Below are 23,933 nucleotides of genomic sequence, written 5' to 3'. Positions count from 1 at the left end.
TACTCTGCTACATTGAACCATAGGGATTTGGTAGTCTGGGGAGTCTTCAGTTGCTTCTGCTTATGCTGTCAGTCCCATTAAGAGAGCAGTCTGTTCTCCAGGGCATCATTCAATGCATTGAATTAGCTTTTAATTAAAAAAAAAAAAAAACCACAAACAAAACCACCAACAAAAACCCTACCTCCTCCTACAACTAAACACTCATTATAACTGTCACAGCAATGAGAATGAGCTGTCATGTTTCAGAAACAATAGGATATTTATCAGTAGAGAGGTTTTCTCAAACAGAATTTTACTGCAGTAGCATTTCGGACCAAATTCTGAAACATCTTCCATGGTACATTCCACCATCCTGCAATTTTAAAGGAAGTGTGAATGTATACACATATACGAGCAGAAACTAATGCTGCACAAGCTTCTATCTAGGTATGTATTTGCCTTATTTACAATTGAGGAGCTTTGTGGTCACAGAGGTAGGGTATCACATCATAGGTCCCGTTGATATTGACTTTATTAAAGTGACAAAGGTGGCAGATTTATATTACAAAGGTTTGCCACTTGCTGTATCTATTTTTTTCATAAGTTTTTGCAGTTCTTTTTTATGTAGCCCTGAGGCCTTTTTCTCTCTCAAATGCAGATTATTTTGCATTGTGAACCTTACTATCCTAACACCAAAGACACTCTTGCCGTCACGTCTCGCTGCGGGATGTTTTTTACCTCTCTTCAGCCAGCCAGCAAACTGGGAGCTGTTTGGCTTTTTTATGCATAAAGACCCTGCGCTCTGTAAGCAACTCATTGGAAAGTTTGAGGAGTTTCTGCTGTCACTTATTTATGGTCTCACTGTCATCCTGTTGATGTCATCCTCAAGCCAGTCCTACCATGAACGGGGGGATTGTAGCATGCTGGCAGCTCTGTCGTCTTTGCAGAACGCTGCTCCCACGTCTCAAAGCAGTGTTTCAGCACTGACCAAGGAGAGCGAGACAGGTTCCCTCTGGAGGCTTTGTTGCTCTGAAATTCTCCACTGAAGTGACTCTGGAGCAACTCGTCTCTGCAGCTAAGCAAATGTCCTCCATTGCACTACCAATCCCAGATAGAGTTAAATCCAAACTCTAGCAGTGACTCTGCCATAGCTGGAATACGGAAGCAAATCAGAACTTTGCAGCCAGCTTGTTTTGCCCTTCCTGTGATGGAATAAGCCAAAGCCAGTAATACCCAAACCTGGGCAAACTGACTTAGGCAGGGCACCAGAAAGCAGATCTCCACGTCCTGTCGTAGGGTAGAACACTGAACACTGGCACCTGGTGAGCTCAGTTCATATACCTGGATTTCTGTTGGTCTTGATGAGTCTTTGTAACACACTGCACAGTAGGCGGGCACCTCTGAGGCATCGCAAATGGGTGTGACCATCTCTCACCTGACAAGTACAGCAAAAGTTTTGTTGCAAATTCTACAATAGACAGAACTGTTGGATTAATTTAACATACAGGCTTTAGATCCAGGTTCGGATTTTGACCACTCCCAGAATGTGTGAGTATGTCCAATGCTGAGGTGTGTGTTCAGAACCAGTTCTACATGTACATGTGTGGAGATGTTTTCAGAAAGAAGGAGAAAATTCAGAAACTTGAGTCTGGAGCAGGACACTCTATTCACTTCTAGTGGGGACCAAGCAGCACTCTTGTTTCACAGGATTTGGGGTGTTTAGGAAAACAATCTCTTCTTCCCTTTGCATGCTGAGGAACAAGCAGGGAATGCAAAACTGATATTAAAAATAAAAAAAATTAAAAAAAAAAAAAAAAAAAAAAGAAAAAATGAAAGGTAAGGTAAATCTATACAAACCTGGTAGTCATGCAACCCTGACTGTGGCAGTAAATATGTGCTTGTGCCTGCAGATCCAAGTTCTGAATTCTCATTTTAAGCTTACTTGTCTATAATGAGTGGATCCTCCCAAGCCCCCCAAAAGCCAAACCCTCCTCCTGAAACATCTTTGCAAATGTAACTGCCTCAAATGCTGGAAGATTGGAATTGTGGCTGTTTTGAAAAGACACATTTGCAGATACAAGAGCAGAACTCCTCTGTGTGAGATGTAATTCTGTTTTATGATACATGTCTGTCTCTAAAGATGAAGCTGTGTTACGACACAATGAGCAGCAGAGGTGCTGCCTGTGAAAAATTCAAACACTCACAATAATTAAGGAGGTGGGGGAGAAAGCTGTAGGACCTGAGCAGAAGTGGATTTTACTAGGCCATGTCCTTTCTGTCCTTGGCTACTTCTGGAATGAATTCCATAAGTAAGGCTCATTTCTCTCATAATTCAGCTCTGAGCCGTCATGGTTTACTGGTTAAGTAGAGAGAGTGGGAAAGATTTATGGAATTGAAATGCTGAAATGTTGTGGCAAATAGGATTTTAGCAGTGGGGATAAGTTGCCAAATAAATTAATCTTGTGTATTTTGGTGTTGTTTTCTGTTTTCGGTTCATCTGGCTACAAATGATCCAAGAAATGGTATTTCTTTTTTGGCATCCTTGAGAAAGCTCAAGAATTGTGGACAATACATGGCTGGGATTTTCAGTCATTCCTTTTGTATTCTTTCAGCCTTGTCCCTTGATGTTTTGTCCACATCATTTTCCAGTACTAGTGCATTGTGCCCACTCAGCATAAAAAACAAAATGTTTTGAACATACATGCATGCTGTCCCTACACATGTGCACACACGTGTGTACACACACCCTCTTACGTATGTTAAGATTCAAACTCCTCATGTCTGTGACAGTTTCACTGTTGACAGGTATAGAAAAATAACTTTTTTTTCCTTCTTCCTGAAGGGTATGACCCCACTAATGTACGCCTGTGCTGCTGGAGATGAAGCCATGGTCCAAATGCTTATAGATGCTGGAGCAAATTTAGATATACCAGTGAGTAATGGAGGACCCTCACCCCATAATTATTCATCTGTAAATTAACAGGAGCAGTTATGAAATCTTTCCTAGCAACTGAAGGATTCATTTCTGGAAGCCTTGGAGCAAAGCACTTCTTTTAGAAAGCATTGCTTCAGGGATTTGGGAGGGGGACAAAAACCTTCAAAACGTCTTGGAGCAGCACTCTAAGCGGCTCCGATTGGCATTGGCAAGTCTAATAGGCTTGGTGGGGATACAGGCACCTCCCTCCTGAAAGAGCTGCCATTAGGAGAAACCAGTAAGCCCATTAAAAAGGCCCAGGGGACTGGGGCAGAGTGAGTAGTGCTGGCAGTGTTCTCTAAATGCCATTAAGTTACGAATAAAAAGCCAGTTATGTACAAGTCTGAAGGTTATGGCAGACAGATACTGGAATGGTTAATAACTACCTGGTTTCTTTCTCCCAGGTTCCCAGTACCTCTCCACGCTACCCTTCAGTCCATCCCGACAGCCGGCACTGGACTGCCCTTACCTTTGCTGTGTTACATGGGCACATCTCTGTTGTTCAGGTAAGTGGAGGAAATCCCCCGGCTGGGAATCTTTGCGGGAGACACAGAGGGACTGAAGTCAGGCTTCCTGAGCACGGGCCCATCACAGGCTCCATGTGCAGTTTTTTGGAAGCCTTCTAAAAAAACAATGAAAAATTGCATGTTTTGAAAACGAGGAGAATGCAACCAATGCTTTTCTGGGGGAACTGTGGATTGATTTGACATAATTCCTATCAAGGCCTTGGTAACAAAACACGGTATGTTTCCTTATTTTTCTTTGGTTTCAGTATTGGTCCAAGGCTTACCACTTCCAGAACAATGCTGCACAATCATTTCTTTGGTCTTAGATAAACTAGTGCTTCATGTGGAGTGGGTACAGGTAGACTGGTTGATCAGGATGCTTTCTGACATTGGATGTTAATTAGTTTATGCATTTACATGTGCAAAAATTAAGTGTATGCCAATTTCTGCTCTAATGGCAGCAAAGCATCTGTAACTTTATAATCCTTGAGAATTGTGTGAACAAGACTTAAGCCGTTGTGGGAGCCGAGCCTTTCACATCCTCCTTGCTCCCTTTTCTGGGGAATTAATGCAAGGGACAGCAGAACAGGGTGGAGTCCTGCTGGAAACCCCACCTAAACTTCCAAGAGGAATTCAAAACTGATCACAGCACATATTAAATTTCAGCAATTGACTTTACCTTCTGCTCAAAGGGGGAAAAAAAAGAATTATGTAACCAAATGGAGGCTGCACACACTCATTTTTTGTTTGTGTACACTTATAAATAATTACAAAGATTAGATTCCACCTGGCAAATTGCCAGGGCAGCCTTTGGTATTACAAAGGTTGGACAGCCTTAATTAATTTACACGTGAGATAACAGCATGATTCTCCCAGGAGATGTAGCCAAGTGTATCAAAGCTCCTGTTGGACTGCATTACCCACAATGTTTGTTCCTTTTATTTTGGTTAAAATTTCTAAAGATTACATAAATTTTTTTCATTTGACAACTATTATTAAAAGAGTAGATGTCAGCTTTTGCTGAAAGCGGTATATAAAATCACCTTTCCAGTTAAGATCTACTGTGTGATACTTGCATGGAATAGCTGGCATCTCAAGAGAGAAACAAACCAGCAGTCGTGCTCTGCAAAAGGTTTTATAGTAAAAATGTGAATGTATATGCTGTTTGTGCCAAGGTCATCACTACTTGGGGATGGCCAAAACTCTTACAACTGTGACAATGTTGTACGATACAGCCAACTGGACTCCTACGTGCAGTGGAAGAACCTCTGCTGCTGCAGCAGGCATGCGCTGTGATGCACACACAGGCAGGGCTCATCCTCCCTGCCATGGGAGAGGGGCAGCATCCATCGGTCTGCAGCTGCGGGCGGTGCTCTGGGGGCCCTGACGGTGCCTGCCAGCCCTACCTGGCTGTAAAAGGTCTCCATCATCTTGTCACCTTCTCCCCTTCGTCTGGGAGGGGGACAATTTCACGGGTGAGCAGCTCGGTGCATTCAGTGAAGGCAGGTTCTGTGTATGGCAAATCACTGCAGCTGCCAAGGCCCTGTTACGCAGGCTCACGGGGCCTGAGAGACCAAGAGGTATGTCTGGCCTCCAGGGCTAATTCCCTGAAGGAACCCCATTTCCTGAGCACAGCGTGAAACTAAATAAGATGGACTTCCTGCGCTGAAGAGAAGCTCTGATTGCAATGCTCCTTGGGGTTGGGAAATTAACAATTGCAAAACCATCTTCATTAAAAGAGATTAAAAAAAAATCTCACAAACCAAGCAGGTGATGTTCTCCAAGCTGCCAGCTGAGCACCTTTCCAGCATAAATTCACTACTGAAAGCACGGTATAGCAAAAGAAAATCAGAAAACTCTAAATTGACATTCATGTGGAGCCTTTAGCCCTAGACTGAGTGAGGAAACGCAAGAGAAGTTTGCCTTGTAATAGATATTTTGCTTTAGCCTTTGAGATGGTCCCTTTGTGTGCATGCATTCTTCGCTGTGAATCTGCTGCTTTTTCTTTCTAACACACAGCCACTTCTGCTCTGTCTTTCTGAATTGCTCTTTTCTCATCTCCTTGTCTTTCACGTGTCTCTTGCAGCTGCTCTTGGATGCTGGTGCCCATGTTGAGGGCTCTGCTGTTAACAGTGGAGAAGACAACTACGCTGAGACTCCTCTTCAGCTGGCTTCAGCAGCAGGTAAGCTCTGTGCAGCCTCAGCATGCTCTGTCTCTTGCTACCCCAGAATAACCACAACCAGTTCACACGTGGGTCCGGTGTCCGTTAGACGTGCTAGGAGTCGCTTGGCACTGCATTCTAAGGTACTGTGGATACAGTAAAGGTATCAAATGGGTAGCACAGTGAGATGGATACTAAAAAGTCAGCATTTTTTTCATTTCTAAAACCCCGTCTGGGTTGGCAGTGACTAACAGTCGTCGTCATGTGGCCAGAGCTTGATGGGCACTAAATGAGCATCTGCTTTTGTAACTAGTATTGCCACTTGCCTTCTGCCAGCAGCCTCCATAGTAAAGCTGACTGAAACAACTCCTTTGCACAGGGTGCTGTCAAACATAAACCAGCTACTGTCTAGTCTAGGCATGTCATGGATTTAAATAACTTCCAGATGCAAAAATTAACAAGTTTAAATTCAGCCTGGGGAAAAATAACTGCTATATAAATAAATTTGTTTTATTAATTTATTAAATACAAGTAAAATTCTAAATTTCTTCTACCTGTCATGAGAAGAGTTTAGCATTCTGTGAACAAGTCTGTACTAGCCTAAAAATACCTCGGTTTTCAACGCTTTTCACCTCACACTGTTTTTACTTCCCCCCCCGCCCCTTCCTGCTTCATTTTTGTGCATTTATGAAGATGAATCTCTGGCTTGCTCTGTTCCAAGTTTTATTGAAGGGATAAAAAAACAGCCTCCTCCCCTCACAATGACAGGTACTCATTGTGCGGGGTCTCTTGCCACCACTCAGTACTACATGCAATGAAAACAGTGGAATGGAGGCCTGGCTGAACGTGGACTGCAGCAATACACTTGTCTAGTTAAACTGGTTGCATACATCTCTGCTGGTGTGTATTGAAAGCACCAGACCAGTTTAATTGTCTTTTCATTCTACCTCTACCTAGTTGCGCGTTATTTAAGTGCTTTCTGGTTCATTTTCTCTCTCCGAGATGTTTCAAAGACTAATGCATGCTTGCAGGATGCTCTGAAAGCCTTAGTGGGTAGCATAAAAGTTGCTGGTCCAGTGTCTGTTACCAGTCCCATGTTACATGCTTTCAAAGGGGTCACAGACATGGAATCATGGCTATGTTTCTGTCAATTTTTCCCTAGGGAACTATGAGTTGGTCAGCTTGTTGCTAAGTAGGGGTGCTGATCCACTCCTGAGTATGCTGGAAGTCAACGGTATGTCTTCATCGCTTCATGAAGATATGAATTGCTTCAGTCACTCAGCTGCACATGGGCACAGGTAAAGCTCCGTTCATGTTCAGAACAGGGCTTTTTTGCCTAAGGCTATCACTGTAGGTATTCCTATGTGACTTTATATTACATGTCTTATACCCAAATCCCTGGCTCCGAAGTTCAGAAGATGGTGTTAAGACTCTCCTGATAGAAAAGAAAGTTTTTTAGTGCCGCGCAGTTTCTCAGTCTGTTCTGATTCGGGTGGAGGTAGTACCTTTCGAGCAGTTTGGGGAACTGAAAGATTCTTTAAACTGGTAGTCGCTCTCTTTTACATCCCTTTGAGAAAAAAATATGCAAGACTTTCGTTATTCAGCAACTATAACTTTGATAAAAGAAAGGCACAAAATGCAACAGAAGGACTTTTGTTTGCTCTTTGCTTAATTCTCTCACTTGCTGGTCTAGCTCTGCAGCATTAAGAGCTGGTTCTAGGCCATACATGAGCAGGCTTACGTTCAACCTGTGGGTAGGTTATGAGATAGTGGTTCATGTTCCGAGACAGAATCTAATCATGTTAAGGTGGCAAAAATAACCTGCAGCAGAATTTGGTTGACTGCATCTCTGGTTTTTGAGTAGCCAACAAAGAGATGAGTCATTAAAACACTGAAAAGCTAGACTGGGCTTTCCAACCCTGTTTTCAGGGTAGTTTTTTAGAAGTAAGATATTACTTACAAACTCCTCCAGAAAGCCTTCTGTTCCCAGAAAAACCGTTCGTGTAACAAGCCAATTAAAACAGCCCTAAAACTGCTCATGTAGATGGGCTGAGAAATACCCACAGGGTCCTACAGCAGTACAGCTGGCCCTTCTAGTAGCACGTCAAATAGTAGCTACCTTGCTTGAACGGTGCTTTACAGTGGTGCCAGAACAGCACCTCCAGGTACATCGCACATCTGGATACACCATGGAAAATATCCCAAGCTCAAATGAGGCCCAACTCTGCAAAGCTGAAACAGCCTAATGCAGTAATTTACAGTCTAAAACTACACAGACACTGCTCTGTTCCCAATTCTGTTCCCCTCCCACAATCTTCTTCTACACCTAACCGTGCAGACTGAAATTCAAGGCTTATTCTCCCATCAGATAGGGCACAGGGTGATCCTAAAGCACAAAATTAACATTTTTTTAGGCCTGCTGAGTAGTGTGGGTACAAAGAGAGCACCAGCTAGTGGCAACTGAGGGTCACAGCTGACTACTGGGGTGGGCTTGCTGGGAGGGGAATGTCTGTTGCAGATGGCTCCAGCTGGCTGTAGGGACACCAGTGATGCAAGCTTTCTAAACTGGCTGGATGCAAACAAGAAAGCCTCTTTCTTGCAACTGCTGTGTCAAATTCCAAACCAAAAAAATTCTCCCTGGATTTAGTGATGCAGAACTGTCATTTTTTATGGTTTCTATTTACCGATACAGGAAGAGCCTCTGACTAAAACAATGCTAACCATGCTTGAAGCTGGTCATTTGGGAACAGCAAGGGTTCTAACAGATACTCTCTGGTAAAGCTTACTTCAGAGCTTAAGATACTACCACACTCAGGGCTGGCAGAAGGAAGTGTGCTTCTATGCCAAAGTACAGACTGCAGTAAGAAAGTTTGCCCTAACACTCTGAAATATGCCCTGCTACCACTAAAGCACAGGAGGCTATCCCATTCTTTGGCCCTTGCTCCCAGGGCATGAATTTCTAGTACGTGGGATAGGGAAGGCTGAGTATTTTAAATGCTGCTCCATCTCTGCCAGCTGTCTATCTTTTGGAAGAAGATTACTATTTACAAAGCCAGACCCCTAAACCCAAATCACCACAGGCCTGTCTGAATTGTTGACATTTCATTTATTAATAAGTGATATCTCTTCTTCCTCCTCAGGAACGTTCTGCGCAAGCTCCTGACCCAGCCCCAGCAACTGAAGGGAGATGTCCTCTCACTGGAGGAGATTTTAGCTGAGGGAGTGGAGAGCGACACCTCCAGCCAGGGCAGCTCCAGCGAGGGGCAAGTCAGGCTTTGTAAAACAAGAATGAAGGCTCTGCAGGAGGCTATGTATTACAGTGCTGAGCACGGCTATGTAGACATCACCATGGAGCTCAGGGCACTCGGTAAGGTGTTTTCTTTATTATTTTAAGCCTTGTTCATGTTTAAGGCATGAAAAGCTTTTTCCACTGCCCCTTTCACTTGGAGAAGGATCTGTAACCCCAACTGCAAAGCTAGCCTGAGCTTATGGAAATTAGCTGTGTAATTTAATAAACAGCAGTGTTTAAGACTCCTCACAAATTCTTTCAAACTCCCACCAATCTAGAAAGTCCCTCACTTTTGGCTGGATCCTCTGTTCCCATGTATCAAAAGCAAGAGGCCTGTCTTTTCCTCAGATACTCTGACACCTAAAATTCAGTGTTTAAAGAGGCTGGTCTCAAAAACAAAGATAACATCAGAGATGAAATGGTTTAAGGTGATGAAAGAACAGATTTGATCTAAAGGTAGGAAAGAGAAGCTTTGAAGCTTTTGTGTCTAGACTGTTAGAGGTAACCAGGAGAAAAGACCTCACACCATGGTTGCATAGGGTTATGTATTCGTACAAGTTCGGTTCAAATTTATTTTGTAGTTCTGACTCGTCATGAAGCCAAATACACAACAGGGAGTCTCTGGTCCTTAACAGTCAACAGAAAGTTCCAACGTATGGTCCCGGTCCCAATCCTTTGCTGTTGTAGAGAAGTCACTTAATCTGTCACTGACCCAGTTCAGTCATCTTTAATATCAAGACAAAAATTAATCTGCTGTTAGGATGTATGTAAAGATCTACTTCCATGCCTCTAAGTGTTAGTAACAGCAGGAGAACTATCTACTCACAGGTACTTGAGGAAATCATCATCTTTCACTGTCCTTTTTGCTGTGGCTGCAGGAGTCCCATGGAAGCTCCACGTGTGGATCGAGTCACTACGGACAACCTTCTACCAGTCTCGTTACTCAGTCGTACAGACCCTCTTACGGGAATTTGTCACTATTAAGGAAGAGGACTATAATGAAGAACTGGTTAATGAAGGGTTGCAGCTCATGTTTGATATCCTCAAAACCAGCAAAGTAATTATTAGTTCTGTAACAGTATCAAAATCAAGTGTTTGTTTTTTGCCATTGTAGAAGGTAGTGCACAACAAGAAGAAATGAATGCCTGTGCAAAGCCCCTAAGGAGTTACGGTATGAAAACGGCCCTGATGGCTTTTATCTAAATTCACAAAACAACCCAGAAAAGCAGTCCTCACAGTAAAGACACCACTTTCAAAAGAAGTGAAAGCCATTCTGTTAACCTCCCGTTCAGCAACTGGCTTTTGGAACCATGTGAATGTAAGAGGAAGAGTTACCAGTACGGTACCGGGCAATCCAGGTTCTCTCACTAGTAGCTTTTAGGAGTTTTCTGAACAATGCTTTTGTTCAGCGACATTTTCCTGCAACCTTTTTCTTTTATTTAAAGGCTGCCTTTGACTGTTCTTTCCTTGCTTTTCAAGGCATCTCTAGAACAGATTTGATCCATGGTACATACTTTCCCATTTTGCAGAGAAGTTCACCCCGTTCCCTACCATGTTCTCTTCCAAGAGGCTGCTGCCCTCCCATGTTCGGAGGGGGATGCCAGCCTTCCACCTGTAGAAGGGCTACGTTTGACATGCACAGACAGGGGAAGCCGAGGAGTGCATACAGCTCTTGACACCTCCATAATTGGTCACTACAACATACATTGTAACTGTCCTTTAAATTAAAAGCAAGAGATCTAAGCAGCTAACTAAAAACAGTTGCAAACGAGGACCCAGGACTTGGTACCTGACACTGAACTGATAGCATTAATCAAGTCTTGCTGAGAGCATTCTGTCAGAGCATACTCGTTCAGACCACACGCTTGTCTCTCCGTTTGGAGGTTATTTTTGTAGGGTGCAGTTGCTCTAAGCCTCAAGTGAACTGCTACACAGCATGTTTGAAACCTGCTCAGTACAAGGTGCCGACTGATGATACCTGTTCTGTCCTCCTTACAGAATGATTCTATCAGTCAGCAGCTTGCATCCATCTTCACCCACTGCTACGGCAGCAGTCCGATACCCAGCATTCCTGAAATCCGAAAGACACTGCCAGCTCGGCTAGGTAAGATGCTCACCTAAACGCTGAAGTTCTTGTGATTTTTTTTTTTGTTAAAGCATCCACAGTTTCAAAACAGTATTCATCCTCTCCATCTTTTTTTTTTTCCTTACCCTAACAGATCCTCACTTTCTAAACAATAAAGAAATGTCTGATGTAACTTTCTTAGTAGAAGGAAAGCTGTTTTACGCACACAAGGTCCTGCTGGTTACCGCGTCTAACAGGTGAGTCGCTTTCCACAGCTAAGTGTTAAAGGAAAGTTTGGCCCTTTAGTCTCTCACTGGCGTGACCAGCTCTCACTCACTCACGGCAGTAAGGCAGCTGCTAAGAATATGACTACAGACCATAATTCAGGTCTGCAGGACCCAAGCCACATCATCTTTGCTACTGTTAAGAATAGTAGGAGAGGAAAGAGTTTTTCTAGCCACTTCTAGTATGTGTTAGAGATTCCCAGAGCTCTGCTGACTAACTAACCAGTAGCTATCCCTACAAACACTGGCAGTAGTTGGAGCGTGCGTATCCAGCCATTCACCGCCTTCCCATTCCGCCTTGCAGAGTTCGCTAGCTAGAGCTACACTTGCTCCAGCTTTCCTGGAAATCTCACCCCTGACCTGGTACGCTTGCAGTTTGCAACTAATATGGGGTGGGATTAGATCACACCAAAGCAATTTACAGGTTAAGTTGTCCCTGAAGTTCTAAACTAATTGTCATTAAATGGAAAGAAATGTTTCAATTTTCAACTTGCAAACAAGGACAAGGAAGGGTCTTTATTTTCCCCTTGTCTAAGCTGTTTGTATGTGGAGCACTAATACAGAAATCTATTAAACCATTCTCAGGTTTAAGACATTGATGACCAATAAAACAGAACACGACAGCCATGGCAGCAAGACTGTTGAAATCAGCGATATGAAATACAGTATTTTCAAGGTATGTAAACTCACTCTACCTTTCTTTACTCTTTTCACCTTCTGACTGACTGACTTGGAAACTAAGAGGGCGAAGGCTTAATATCACAGGTAATTTACAAGTAGACACGGAGTTCATTTTGACACGCCTGTATTTCAGGAGTATTCCGATCTTTATCAAAACCTTTCAGCTAGGACCAACCTTAAAACAGAAACCTCCAGCCCATAATCTTATTTTCTTACTAGGCAGCTGACTCATCCATAAAGCAGGAGAAACTAGTTTTCTACTGAAAGTGGTTTTGTACTTTTAAGACACCATTTTCATGCTGTGCTAAGCAAAAAGTAAACTTAATTACTGCACGTAGACTGACAGGCTTTGTATTAATTCAAGTCAGATGATCAGAAATCAGTGGTGTCCCTTTCAAGAAAGGCTCAATTTTGAGAATTGCATTTTGCTCTCATGGCGTTTCTGTATTTAATAGACCTAAGGAGAGAAAGTAGGTTTCTTAACAGACACCCAAGGTAAAAAAAAAACAAGTCAGTGAAATGTGATAGTTGAGTTATTCCAGCCTTCCAGCTCTGCATTTCAAGTTTGGAAGAAAGGTGTACAGAACAGGGAAATCTGAAGTGCAGAATAGGTTGTGTAACGGTTTCACTACAGGGTTGAGGCTTTTCCTTTCTTTATAAGCAAACAAAACAGCAAAGCTGTCGGTCAGCAGTACTGTCGTCGTGCGCAGAAGGAATGAGGGTGACCATAAGAACATCTTTGCTTTACTTGAAAGGGGCTATATGGGTTTTGTGTGGGATAGATGACACCCAAATATTGCAGCTCAAGCCATGACAGAAAAAAGAAAATGTAATGGAGTATATTGAAACAAGCCTCTTTATCTTTAGAAACCTTTTGATGTAGAAATGTTAAACTTTTGCTTCACTGGGGAGAGCAACAAATCAAAGAGAGTGAAAGCAGAGAAATACTTCATGGAATTAAACAAGCTGATGGTAAATAAAATCAGATGAGTTAAGGAGATGATGGCATTCTACAGTAATCTCAGTTACAGTGCGTAGAGAATGCTGAGCCACCAGCGATCTATGTTCTGCTCACAGCTCTGCTGGAAAGCAGCTTTGCTCCCCTGTAATTCTGTTAATACAAATAAGACTATTTTCAAAGTAGAAGCTTAGTTTTGTCACCACTACTGTTAGAAATGGGAAGCACCGCATGCACTCCCCCCACCTGCTTATACAGCACCCAGGACACTGGAATGACTTCTCTTTCCAACCCTAAATCTAGTCGTTCTCTAGATAAGGCTGTACTGGTTTAACTAGGGGTGTGCACGTGTAGATCAAAGAGCAGAAGCTGCCTCTTGCTCTCCCTGCAAACAATTAGGCCTTTTCCTCTGGCCCTGATGGGGGGGCTGGAAGCTGATTAGAAGCACAGCAGGGGAAGCAAGTGGCTGGGAGGTCCCCGAGTCACACATGCTCATGGCGTGGCAGTTTCAGCGCTCCGGCTAGCTGGCAGCTCTGCATGTGACCAGCCTGCAAGGCTTTCCAAAACCGGATCCGAGGAACCGTTTTACAAGGACATTCACGTCGCCCAGAGACACACTGTCACCCTTGGCCTAAAATCCTCAGCGGGGCCCTTTTCAGAGCCCGAGGAAGAAAAGAGTATTAGAAAGCAGCAGATTGCAACACTAGAAAGAATCCAGCAGTGGAGGCGAGAGCCAGCATCCCAGGCGATTCCCGTCTGCTCAGGAAGGGGAGCTCAGCTATTCACAGCCTCTTGTGACCGGTGATAACAGCTTCATGCCTGGCCTTCTTCCCATTGCAGATGCTGATGCAGTATTTATACTATGGAGGAACAGAATCTATGGAAATTCCCACCACTGATATCTTAGAGGTGAGTGTTTTCTTCTAAGTCTTGCCAAGTGCACTGGGGCACAAACAGAGCTTGAAAGGCAAAATCCAGGAGTTAACAGCAAGCTTCCAATCCAGGAGTGTACTTAACGCTTCAAAATGAGCTTAAAGTTTCAAACTAAAGTTTTCAAAGACTAAGAGCACTCCCCTGTTACAAATAGGCCCTTCTACAATAATGCTGCTCAGTCACAAGTAGTCTGGTGAAATTAAAATTTGCAGTTAAAGCCTACATACAGCCTCCCCCTCCCCCCTTTTTTTTTTTGTGGAGAGGGGGCTTTGAGCAGTCTAGAGCTCTTATGTCATGGTGACAGAAGGTAGCGTAAATGCACTTCCTGCGGGAGGAGCAAGCCTTTGCTAAGAGCGGAAAGCTGTCTGCCGCTTTAGCTAGGCATTTCTGCTCTTCCATGAGGACTCTGCCATTAAAACAAGGAGTCAGAGATTGTTCAGAGAGGAAATAATCAGCTCTGCCCGTGTCCCTTCCCTAAAAGCCTTTCAAGGCTCATGATCTCAAATAGCTTCTCTCTTGTTCCGATAGCTGTTGTCAGCTGCCAGCCTGTTTCAACTGGATGGCCTCCAGAGACACTGTGAAATCCTCTGTGCCCAGACGATCAGCATGGAGAACTCTGTTAACATCTACAAATATGCAAAGGTATATGCCAAACTGCCTTATTTAAGAGCCACAGTGAAACAGCATGCATGCTTTCCGCAGTCGCATTTTGGTAACTAAATACAATGAGCACAGAGCGGGCACCTGCTATGCTGGTAACTCTACCCTAACCGCAGCCGCAAGTGAGATGTGTTCATGTTCCAGTCTGTAAAGTCCTGCACAGCCCCAGTGTTTCCTTGTCTAAAGCAATCATGTCAGAAATGGACGCGAGATCCGTACAGAGCAGGGGAGAGGTGTCTTAGCAGGCTGATGCAGCAATGTCATCCAGCAAAGCCCAAGAGATTCAAATCCTCAGAGCAGCAGGGGCAATTGATCATAGCACAGCAACTAAGTAGTAAACCCTTTCCTAGCGCTCCTACTGCTGAAATATACTCTTTACAGCTCCAGAACTAGCATATACTCTGTTGTGTGACATAGATATTCACCTCTAGAGCAAATGAGCCATGTTATCAGTTAAATCATGGAGAAACACCTTGCCATTCCCAGAAGGTTGCAGGGTCAGACCCATTAAAGACAAAGCAGAAAGACTACACAAAGGGCTGGTAATGATGTGCATGCTTACATCGTGTGTAGCATCGCACTGATCCTTTTCAATTCCTGACTCTCAACACTGGGACCTTTTTTCCCATGGAACTTGGGCAGGTTTCTTTCAGGACCTAAAATTTAAGAGAATTGCAGTGGTAGAGGGGGCAGGGAGCATGCTGGCCTTTAGTTAACTTTTCCTTAAATTACTATTTGCACAAAGTTCCCAGAAACAGAGTATGTGTGTGCACAGTGCTTCTTAATACTGAACTTGAGTTTTATTATTCTCCTATTATTAAGCTTCCCCCGCTGGTTCTGAAGCAAAGGAAACCAGATCGCAGCCAGAAATCCATGTAACGTGTTTTAGAAGTGCAACATCCCTGTTTTCCTATACTCAGCTCCTTTTTCGAGTTAGGCTCACATCCCGTGAATGATACTCTTGTTGCCACGAGCTGTGCATGCCATCTGGCAGCGCAGCATTTTATGCTGCGGCACACGAACTCCCCGCCTGCACAGCTAACCAGGTATCCTGGCCACTTCATCAGCCAGCTGCTCTGCTGCTTTAAGAGGGAGAGACTGGAGCACAGGCCAGTGGCCCTGCCCACAGCAGGCCAGCAGGGAAGGAATTAAAAAAGCTTGAATGAGCTCCCTGCTCACACCTGTGCCTGCAAAAAGCACCGAAAGAAATTATCAGCCATCACAGGTCCTACCTTCAGTGCTTTTTCCCCATTATTACCATCCTCCTTTTTCTGGCTTAGAAAGTATTGAAGGGACAAGTGGCTCAGGCATGTCCTTTAGGTCTGTAACACACAGAAAAGGCTAATTGATCTTCCTCTCTCCTGCAGATTCACAACGCACCTGAACTAGCCTCTTTTTGTGAGGGCTTCTTCCTCAAACACATGAGCTCTCTTCTAGAGCAGGACTCATTCAAACAGCTGATCTACAGCAGGAACAGCAAAGTGCAAGGCCTGGACCCTCTGCGGGACTTGCAGACAGCCCTGGCTGGCCGCCTGCACTCCGTGTACGTCACCTCCAGGGTGTGAGGCAGGAACAAGGCAGCAGCAGGAGCGCTGGTTCAAACTGCACGGGGATGCACCATCAGGCAAAGCTGCGGCTTTGCTGTTTGCCTTCTGGATCTTGCTGAAAGTCCCCTACAACAGCTACCCCCCTAGGCAAGGGTGCTGTGCCCCGTCCCACTGACGGAAGGGGAGCTGGCTTCTCTGTGCTACTACTGTCACAGAAACACTGTCACAGCGCAAACAAGAACTGAGGATGCACGCGAAGAACCTGAACCAATGAGAAGATCAACACTGCCATTTAAACAAGCACAATGCAGGGCTGTAGAGAAGTGAGGCAACTTACCTAGACCCAACACCTAATATGTAGTCTCAAGTGTCTGTCTACGTGCCATAATGGCCGCCTAGTTCATAGGCATAGGTGTTTTACTTGGAAACAGGCTGCATAGAAGTTTCTAATCCTATGGACCACTGCCCATTCGACAAGTCATCTGTCTGAACGCAAAGGCTGGTGTACACAAGCTACAGTAATAAACGCCAGTGTCTATACACGTCAAGAGACTCTGACATAAGTTTTCCCCCCAAACTGTTTGCACCTTGAGAGAGATGTATTTTGTAGATGTTCAAGGCTGAGTAGAAACTAATACTAACTCTGAAATTACTCACTCTTTAAACCTAATACGAACCACCAAGCTGGGGCAGGGAGGGGATAATTGGGGGTTTTGTATTTTTTTTAATATGGTTTCACTGTGCTAGTTGTTAATCTGGATCCATTTTAAAAGAGAAAAAAAGAGACTGTCTACCCTTTTGCTATAAAGGTTTGATAGTCCCAGTCACTTTCACCTTAAAAACCTGTTTCTGAACATTATCTGTGAGACCTGACACCATAAAAGATGCTTTCTAAAAGACTCAGGTGTAGTAGGAGCTAGCACTCTGCTGAAAAACTATCCAATAGCATAAATAGCAATAAAAGTCTCCCTAAGGCCCTGAGGAACATACAGCTTGACAGTTTCTTCTCTCTCTGGAGCTAGCTGGGATTAGACGCTCTTACCTCTAGTCTCCGCTTCCACAGACCTCATCCGTGGAGTGATGTCATTGCCACAGCTACGCTACCTCAGGGGGCACTGGGCGCAGTGCACCCCTGGCTGCTTCCTAGAGGTGTGCAGGGGCCTGACATTGAGGCAGCAGCTGTTGAAAAAGATGCCTCAACTCGAATGCCCAAGATTCACATTTTTTCCCCTGTGTTTGAGGCAGATGTTTGCAGTCCAAAAGGACTCATTCTAGGCCACCTTCTAGCAGACTGAGGAGAACTAAACGAGTTTTGTGACTGAAGCAGTGTTTTTGTGTGCGTTTTTCTTATTTTAAATAATCTCAACCATAGGAAGGCAGTTAGTTGTGTAAAAACACGGACCTTGCTCTTACCAATAGCTTTAAGGAAAGACCTTCAGATATTCCCACTGATCTTTGTTAGCACCCACCAAACGCATTTGCTAGGACACTTTCATGCCTTGTAGGTGGGTGAAGGAGAAGCAGCAGCCAAGTTTTCAGTGGAGGACTACTGCTTCTCAGAAATTCAACAAATGCTGTAACTAAACACACTGGAAGAAGGAGGCTCAGCTGGGCCCAAGCTCCAAAGCACAACACAGGCATAGTTTAGATAAATGAAGGGAAGGAAAACAAACTCCAGCATCTCCCAACAAATGCATCAAAATCTTTACATCAGAGGCAAAGTGCACGCAAGGATAAGAATGATTATAGTTTAGGCTCAGTAAGCTGACAGACAAGTTGGTCAGGGCACGCTCCAATTTGTGCTTTAGGTACACATCCACTTTTGAAGATCACCAGCTTCAGTAAGCCTATTTATTATCAGAAAGCCATAAAGGTGCTTCAGAATTATCACTGGTCTGCCTGAAAAATACCACAAAAGGCTTTATCTTGGAAGGTATTTTCAAGTAGCTGCTCCAGCTATCTGTACAAATATGTAGGCCCTCTTTTGTTGCTGTAATATTACAATGCTTTGTTAATTGTACATTAATGTTGTCATTTATGTAAATGTACCAGGATTTTATTAACAACATAATTTTAAAATACACAGCTGCTGTCATTTATTCTGCTCTTCTAACACCACACCTAAAGACACTTCTGTGGAAAAAGCAGCTGCAGTTTTAGCAGCTTAGATTTGTTTTGGTATATATACCTAGTGCTGCGCTTTAAAACAAGGGATCGAAGGCATTCATTTCCCCTTCCTAAGCTCAAACATTTTTTGAAGTAATAAGTTTAACTTGCATTTTCCCTAGCTGATGTACGTTTACCTGCCTTCCACTGAAAAGCAGCAGACATTAGCATCTAAGAAAAATCCTAACTCTAAGATTCTTCCCTGGAGCAGAAGAGACAGTCAGGGTTAAAGCAACTCTTAACCTGGAGGTATTCAAGCAGCCCTCAGAAGTTAAGTTACACATCCAATTCACTCCCTCCCAAATGCTAACAAAGAAAATGTGAAAAAGCAGGTAACACTCCCTTTCTGAGCCTCCTCAGAACCCCAAAGGCTTAAAAAGGCTCTGGCTGGTGCTTTGCTGCGGCAGTAGTGGGAAGTGCAAAGAGCATTTAAGAACACTCTCGACAGCCAAAGTCAGGCATGCAACGGTATAGGAAGCAAGGGCATTTAGTTACCTACAAGGCAAGAACTATACAGGTTTAAGAGCAAGAATCTGATCCAAAACTATCTTCCCCCACCCCATAAATCTTGCAGACCCCTACCAAGTTTGGGGCTAATGGCTGAGCTGTAATTCTGAAATTGGTGCTACCTCTACAAGACTCAAATACTTCCACAGGACGCTAAGCAGATTTCAGGGGAAACCACTAATACAGCCAGATCCTGCGCATGGCTGCCGAGAACCTCTTCCTAATGGTTTCTTTTGCCAAATTTCCCACCGCACAAAGGGAACCGTGCAGTGTGCCTCTCTGGCAGAGCAAGACTTGAAATGCAGTTCTGTATAAGTTAGCACCACAAGCTTTTCTTAGTGTTTGATTGACACCAGCTGAGCCAAGTCTGCTGGGGATGATGCATGAGGGCTGCCTTCTCTTGCCTCATGCTGTTACACCAGCACGCTTGGAAACCCACCAGTACAAACACAGACTTGTTCTCAAGTATCATGGACTACAAACAACCTAGGATTCCCTTTGGAGCACTTTCACTCTAAAAAGTAGATTAAATAGAAATTTCTTACAAAACTAGTTGCATACCACCTCTATTTTATATAGCACTGCCCTTGGAGGCCCCGAAAGTAACGTAGCGGAGTTTGCCCAGCTTTGAGGAAGTACGAAACTTTGCTGGCCATAATTACATCATTTCAGGGAGCAGATAGAGCTCACACATCTGCCTGAACATGCTCAATGACTTTCAGCCTAAAATAAAACCTTTTTGCTTTGTAGTAAGCCTTTGCACAGCAGGCAAGCGCCAGCTAATGTAGCACCGCTACTAACTGGCCCTTTGCCCTCACCAAATGCTGCCCCAGCAGCCAGACATCGCTTCCTGCACCTGCCGTAACGGAGACAGCCAAGGAGACGCAAGAGGGAAAAAGAGGAGAGCGGCGACTCCCTTGAGGAACAGGGGCAGCAAGCTGCTGTCGCGTCGCCGCCTGCAGCGGGGAAGAGGGCTCAAGAGCTAGGTTTTGCCTCCTTAAGGGGAGGTTTTGAGTATAAGGGATCCATTAAGTCCACAGCAAAGAAAACGGAATATTGCACTCACCACTATTTACCCAAGCAAAAGAGGGGCAGGAAAAAAGGTTTCTGTGAGTCAGATGATGACAAAATCCCAGCACAGCAAGGAAAAAGGCCTTGCTAGCAGCACCACAGACTGGCCCAGGCCCAGAGCTGGAGTTATTTCAGTGCTGTCCATTTTCCTACTGTTAGTAACTAGAAAACAAGCAGGCCAGTTCACACCTGCTCCGCTAAAGTACCAGCTTCACGCACCGGGCAGCCAGAGCTCCTTGCTTCACACATGCGTTCACCAGACGGGCAGCTTACTAATGCGAGAACAGAACTTCACCCAGTGCTCCTGTCTCCGTGTTTAGCTCGGGCAGCAGAAGGCTACCTGTGTCCCTCACCCCACCCTCCGCCTCCACGTGCCTGCTAACAGAAAGCAGTCGTTACAAAACTCACACCACGAGGTACATGTAGTTTTGGGCCCTTACCAAGAGACGGGCTCGTGATTCAGAAACTACACAGGGAAGGAGTAGTGACATAGTCAAACAAAAATCCAGCTGTGGAAGCAAAAAAATCCCAAGGCAGTATCACGATGGCCAAATGGAAAAGACACACTTCCTCCTACCCCTTCTACGCCTTGCCCTTATCCAGTACACCAACCTCTGCTTTCCAGACAGCTCGCTTTACCCTCACACAGCTGTGGGAGGCAAGACCCCTCCTGAAAGTACAGCCAGCTCACAGCAGCAGGGAAGATCCTCAGCTTCACTGGTTTTACTTCCTCTCGGATACCTCGCAGGGGTCAGCTCACTCCAGCTGTCAAAATAGCTCACGGGTCTCCAAGCAAGCGGGATGATTCCACTGACAACTAGGTCACATCTACCTACCACCTGCAGAGAGCTGCTCAGCTATACGTGGCTTTCCCATTTCCCTCCAATTAGGCACAGTGCTCCATCACTGCAGGCAAACAAGCTCGCTTGGGCACCGGAGAGGAGGAAAGATGAACCTGCAGCAATGTGACAGATCAGCGATCCAGGAAGCACTAAAAGAGGCCATAAACTGATCTCATAGGTTTAAAACAGGGCCCGAGACACTGATGTAGGGTGTTAGTGGGTTGTGCAAAGACCTGTCCCCTGACCAGGGAAGGAGGAGGCACGGACAGCTGAGCTGGCTTGGCTTTCAGTTAAATGCACACGCTGCAATTAGCGGTACATCAGGCTCCGTCGAGCACTCGCAGCCCCATCTGCAGGGGATCCGGGTACAGAAGGACCAAGAACCTGCTCTAGTCAGAGGGAAACTTGGTCCCGAACCCAGCCAAACCAACCCGACCCTAAAATCTAAAGATACAGGACTCGCTCTCGTCTCAGCTCCTATGTCGCGTGGCATTTTTAGTGTGCTTTTGGTGACAGAAAGACGTGGGTTCTTGCTTTGTTGTTGGATTGCATTCAACTAGCCCTTACTCTAGCTGGAATTTTAACCCGGCTTGACTGATGGAAAGCACAGACAGAGGAAAATGTGGTTTGACTAGACTTGTTAAAAAATGAAAATAAAAATCCACATCTCCCACTTATTTTAGCATCTGAGGGCTTTTTTTCCACTTTGCTGTTCAAAGAGCAATAGACAGGCAGAGGAATCCAAGAAGCTGCCAGGAATCATAAAATGTACATGGAAAACCTGGAAAAGAATGGATCAACACAAGTTTTCTGTAGAAATAGCAAAATTCTCCTTAAATACAACCCCCATTCAGAAGTGGAAGGGGCACACATGCACCTCAAATCCTCCAAGTCTTTTACAGCAACTACAGTACACCCAATTCACATACAACAGAGCAAGAATTACTACAGCCTATAGAAAGCAGCAGAGGCAGCTCTAGAAAGATGTCAGCTAAATAGTAAAATCCTAGTTTGCTTGAAGAAGCCAGTTTAATTTTGCCTACTATCTTCCACCTTGATTTACACGCAATTTACAAGAAGCCTTGGCTGGACTTTAGATATTTTCACAGATCAGCTCCTACCTAGCCTTGTTATGCAACGTACTTGCCCCAAGACAGTGCCAGCGAGTCAGGCATCACAGTTTTTGTGACTGCTGCCTACTAGCGTGAGACCGTATTTCCTGACACAACCAGAAACCTCAGGCTGACTTAAGCCTTACACAGTAACAGCTTCATCACAGCCACGTGTAGATGGGGGTCCCCTGGGCTGTGCAGGTCACAGCTTTTGCACAGTTCCGGCAGAAGCAGAGGACAGTCAAATTCATACATGGTTTCATAGCTATTTAGCATGGCCTTATAAATAAACAGAAACTTTGACATATTTTTCATATAAATGTGGACTCTTTGAACTTCTTGGCCATCTGACCCTCAGCTTAGCCATTAAAAAAACAACAAAACGCAATTTCTGAGCCCTAACAGCACACGGGTGTTGTGTAATAAAACTTCTCTTGAACCTTAGTTTTGAACCTATTAGTAGAACTCGAGTTTAACAGCCCTCCTGAGACATGCATTGCAATTTGCACCACTTCTACATTTTAAGGAAGTTCAATCAGCATTTTCTTAGCACAAGAAGTAATGTGCAATAAAAAACCAAAGGCTTCTGTCACCTATTAGACAGTAAGACCCAGAGCAAGTAAAGCACTACCACCTGGGTGAACAAATCCAGAAATCTGCATAGGTTAGAGAATCTGAAATAATAACTGCTGCTTTCTTACTGCACAGTTTCAACAGGCTTTAAGAGGACTCTAAAAATGTTTTAAGCTTTGACTTGCAGCCTGTTAAACCACAGGTGAATCTTGCTAAGCAGAGCATACAAAGTGGGCAAGATAATGATATGTCAGTAACCATTTGATACCAGTTCCTTACTGGACCACCAGTTCAAGCACATCTTTGTCATCCCTTCCTCAAATGGCTGAAGGATGCAAGCGGCTCGCAACAATCCACAAAAAACCCTTTTACTACAATAACCATCCCTCAGACAAATGTGACCAGCTTGACAGATTTCTGCACTGAGCTTAAAAAGACATTGTAAAACCACAGTCCTAGAGGTATCCGTGGGAAATGTGGTTTTGATGCTGCAGAGCCCCTGGGCCAGAGAACAGCTCCCCAGCCATGCTACTCCTGTTTGTTGGAGCTGACCTCCTGCCAGCCGTCCCCCCACAGGGCTCCAGCCCTAGCTACAGCTCCTCCTGCTCCAGCTTGCTCTAACAGCCCCTGCGCTACAACGTGGTTCTTTGTCTCTCAGGGCCAAGTCAGGCACAGACAGCATCCAGACAGCAGCAAGTCCAGCACACACCATCCCCCAAAGCCAGTGGTTGTAGATTTTCACCCCTCTCCCAGCAAGGCTGCCACTTACCCTATTTTTAACAATAACAGCAAAACCAGAAAGAATTCACACCCACCTTTCCTTCTGAGGATTTGTCAGGCAGTTGTGAAGAGCCTCAAACGTCTCACCTTCCACATCTGCTCCTTCCGCAACTTCTTTAGAGCTGGTCCAGGGCAGGGAAGCAGCCACCACCTCATCCCTGCAGGCTGCCATGCCGCTCTTTCACACAGCCGGGTGATAACGGGGCCCTCATCAAGCCTTTAAGGGCTGCAGCTGCAGATCTCCCCGCTCAGGGCTCAGCTGCCTCCAGTGAGGGGGATGTGCTGTTGCCACCGACTCTCACATGGTGGCTTGCTAACCAAAGGTATACCCAGGCTCTGCTCTGCAAGGCCCAGGCTTAATATAGCTGCTTCATAAAATGGCCTCCTAGAGAAGAAATACTTGTCTTTACCTAAGAAGAAACTGTTTCTTCAAGGATTTGCTGGAAAAAGGAGCTGTGAGATCTACAAGTAAACACAATGCAGCTGTGTATCAGCTGTAAGTCAGTCTCTCTGTTCCAAACCTCTAGGGCATGAAGCCAGAATATCAAGACAGTGCACCAAGGTTTGGACAGGGACACGCTATGTCAAAGGTTTGCCCTGGTTTTGAAGCCTCAGGAGTCTGACAGGCAGCAGACCTAGAGTACTGCCGTCAAAGTCCCAGCTCCAGACTGGTACGTACTTATTGCCAGTAGCAGAGCTGTTCAGTGGCTTGCCGGCTCACCTGGCCCCCGAGCTCAAAGAGAAGATCACCAAGACCAGGTATCAGTGTGACAGTGCGGATTTCCTGGCAACCTTAACACAAAACTTTCCACCAAAGCCAAGCTCTAGGTCAGCAGACAGCAGG

General features: G+C 44.8%; 1 protein-coding gene across 1 annotated transcript in view; it reads left to right on the top strand.

The window, feature by feature from the left end:
• ABTB2 (ankyrin repeat and BTB domain containing 2) overlaps window positions 1-16,056 on the top strand; it is a gene marked incomplete at both ends in the record, with an annotated part of 131,674 nt that extends 115,618 nt beyond the window's left edge. Inside the window, 12 exons of the mRNA XM_082000687.1 lie at window positions 2,822-2,911; window positions 3,358-3,459; window positions 5,546-5,642; window positions 6,784-6,919; window positions 8,762-8,988; window positions 9,789-9,967; window positions 10,909-11,014; window positions 11,130-11,232; window positions 11,845-11,935; window positions 13,739-13,807; window positions 14,360-14,473; window positions 15,859-16,056. Coding sequence (XP_081856813.1) covers window positions 2,822-2,911; window positions 3,358-3,459; window positions 5,546-5,642; window positions 6,784-6,919; window positions 8,762-8,988; window positions 9,789-9,967; window positions 10,909-11,014; window positions 11,130-11,232; window positions 11,845-11,935; window positions 13,739-13,807; window positions 14,360-14,473; window positions 15,859-16,056 — 1,512 coding nt within the window. The remainder of the gene's footprint in view (window positions 1-2,821; window positions 2,912-3,357; window positions 3,460-5,545; window positions 5,643-6,783; window positions 6,920-8,761; window positions 8,989-9,788; window positions 9,968-10,908; window positions 11,015-11,129; window positions 11,233-11,844; window positions 11,936-13,738; window positions 13,808-14,359; window positions 14,474-15,858) is intronic.
• Between the last annotated feature and the right edge of the window lie 7,877 nt (window positions 16,057-23,933).

This window comes from Phaethon aethereus (assembly GCF_964289735.1).
Source record: "Phaethon aethereus genome assembly, chromosome: 5".
Taxonomy (NCBI): domain Eukaryota; kingdom Metazoa; phylum Chordata; class Aves; order Phaethontiformes; family Phaethontidae; genus Phaethon; species Phaethon aethereus.
The sequence above is the reverse complement of the archived record's forward strand: the minus strand, read 5'-3'. Positions and strand labels throughout refer to the sequence as shown.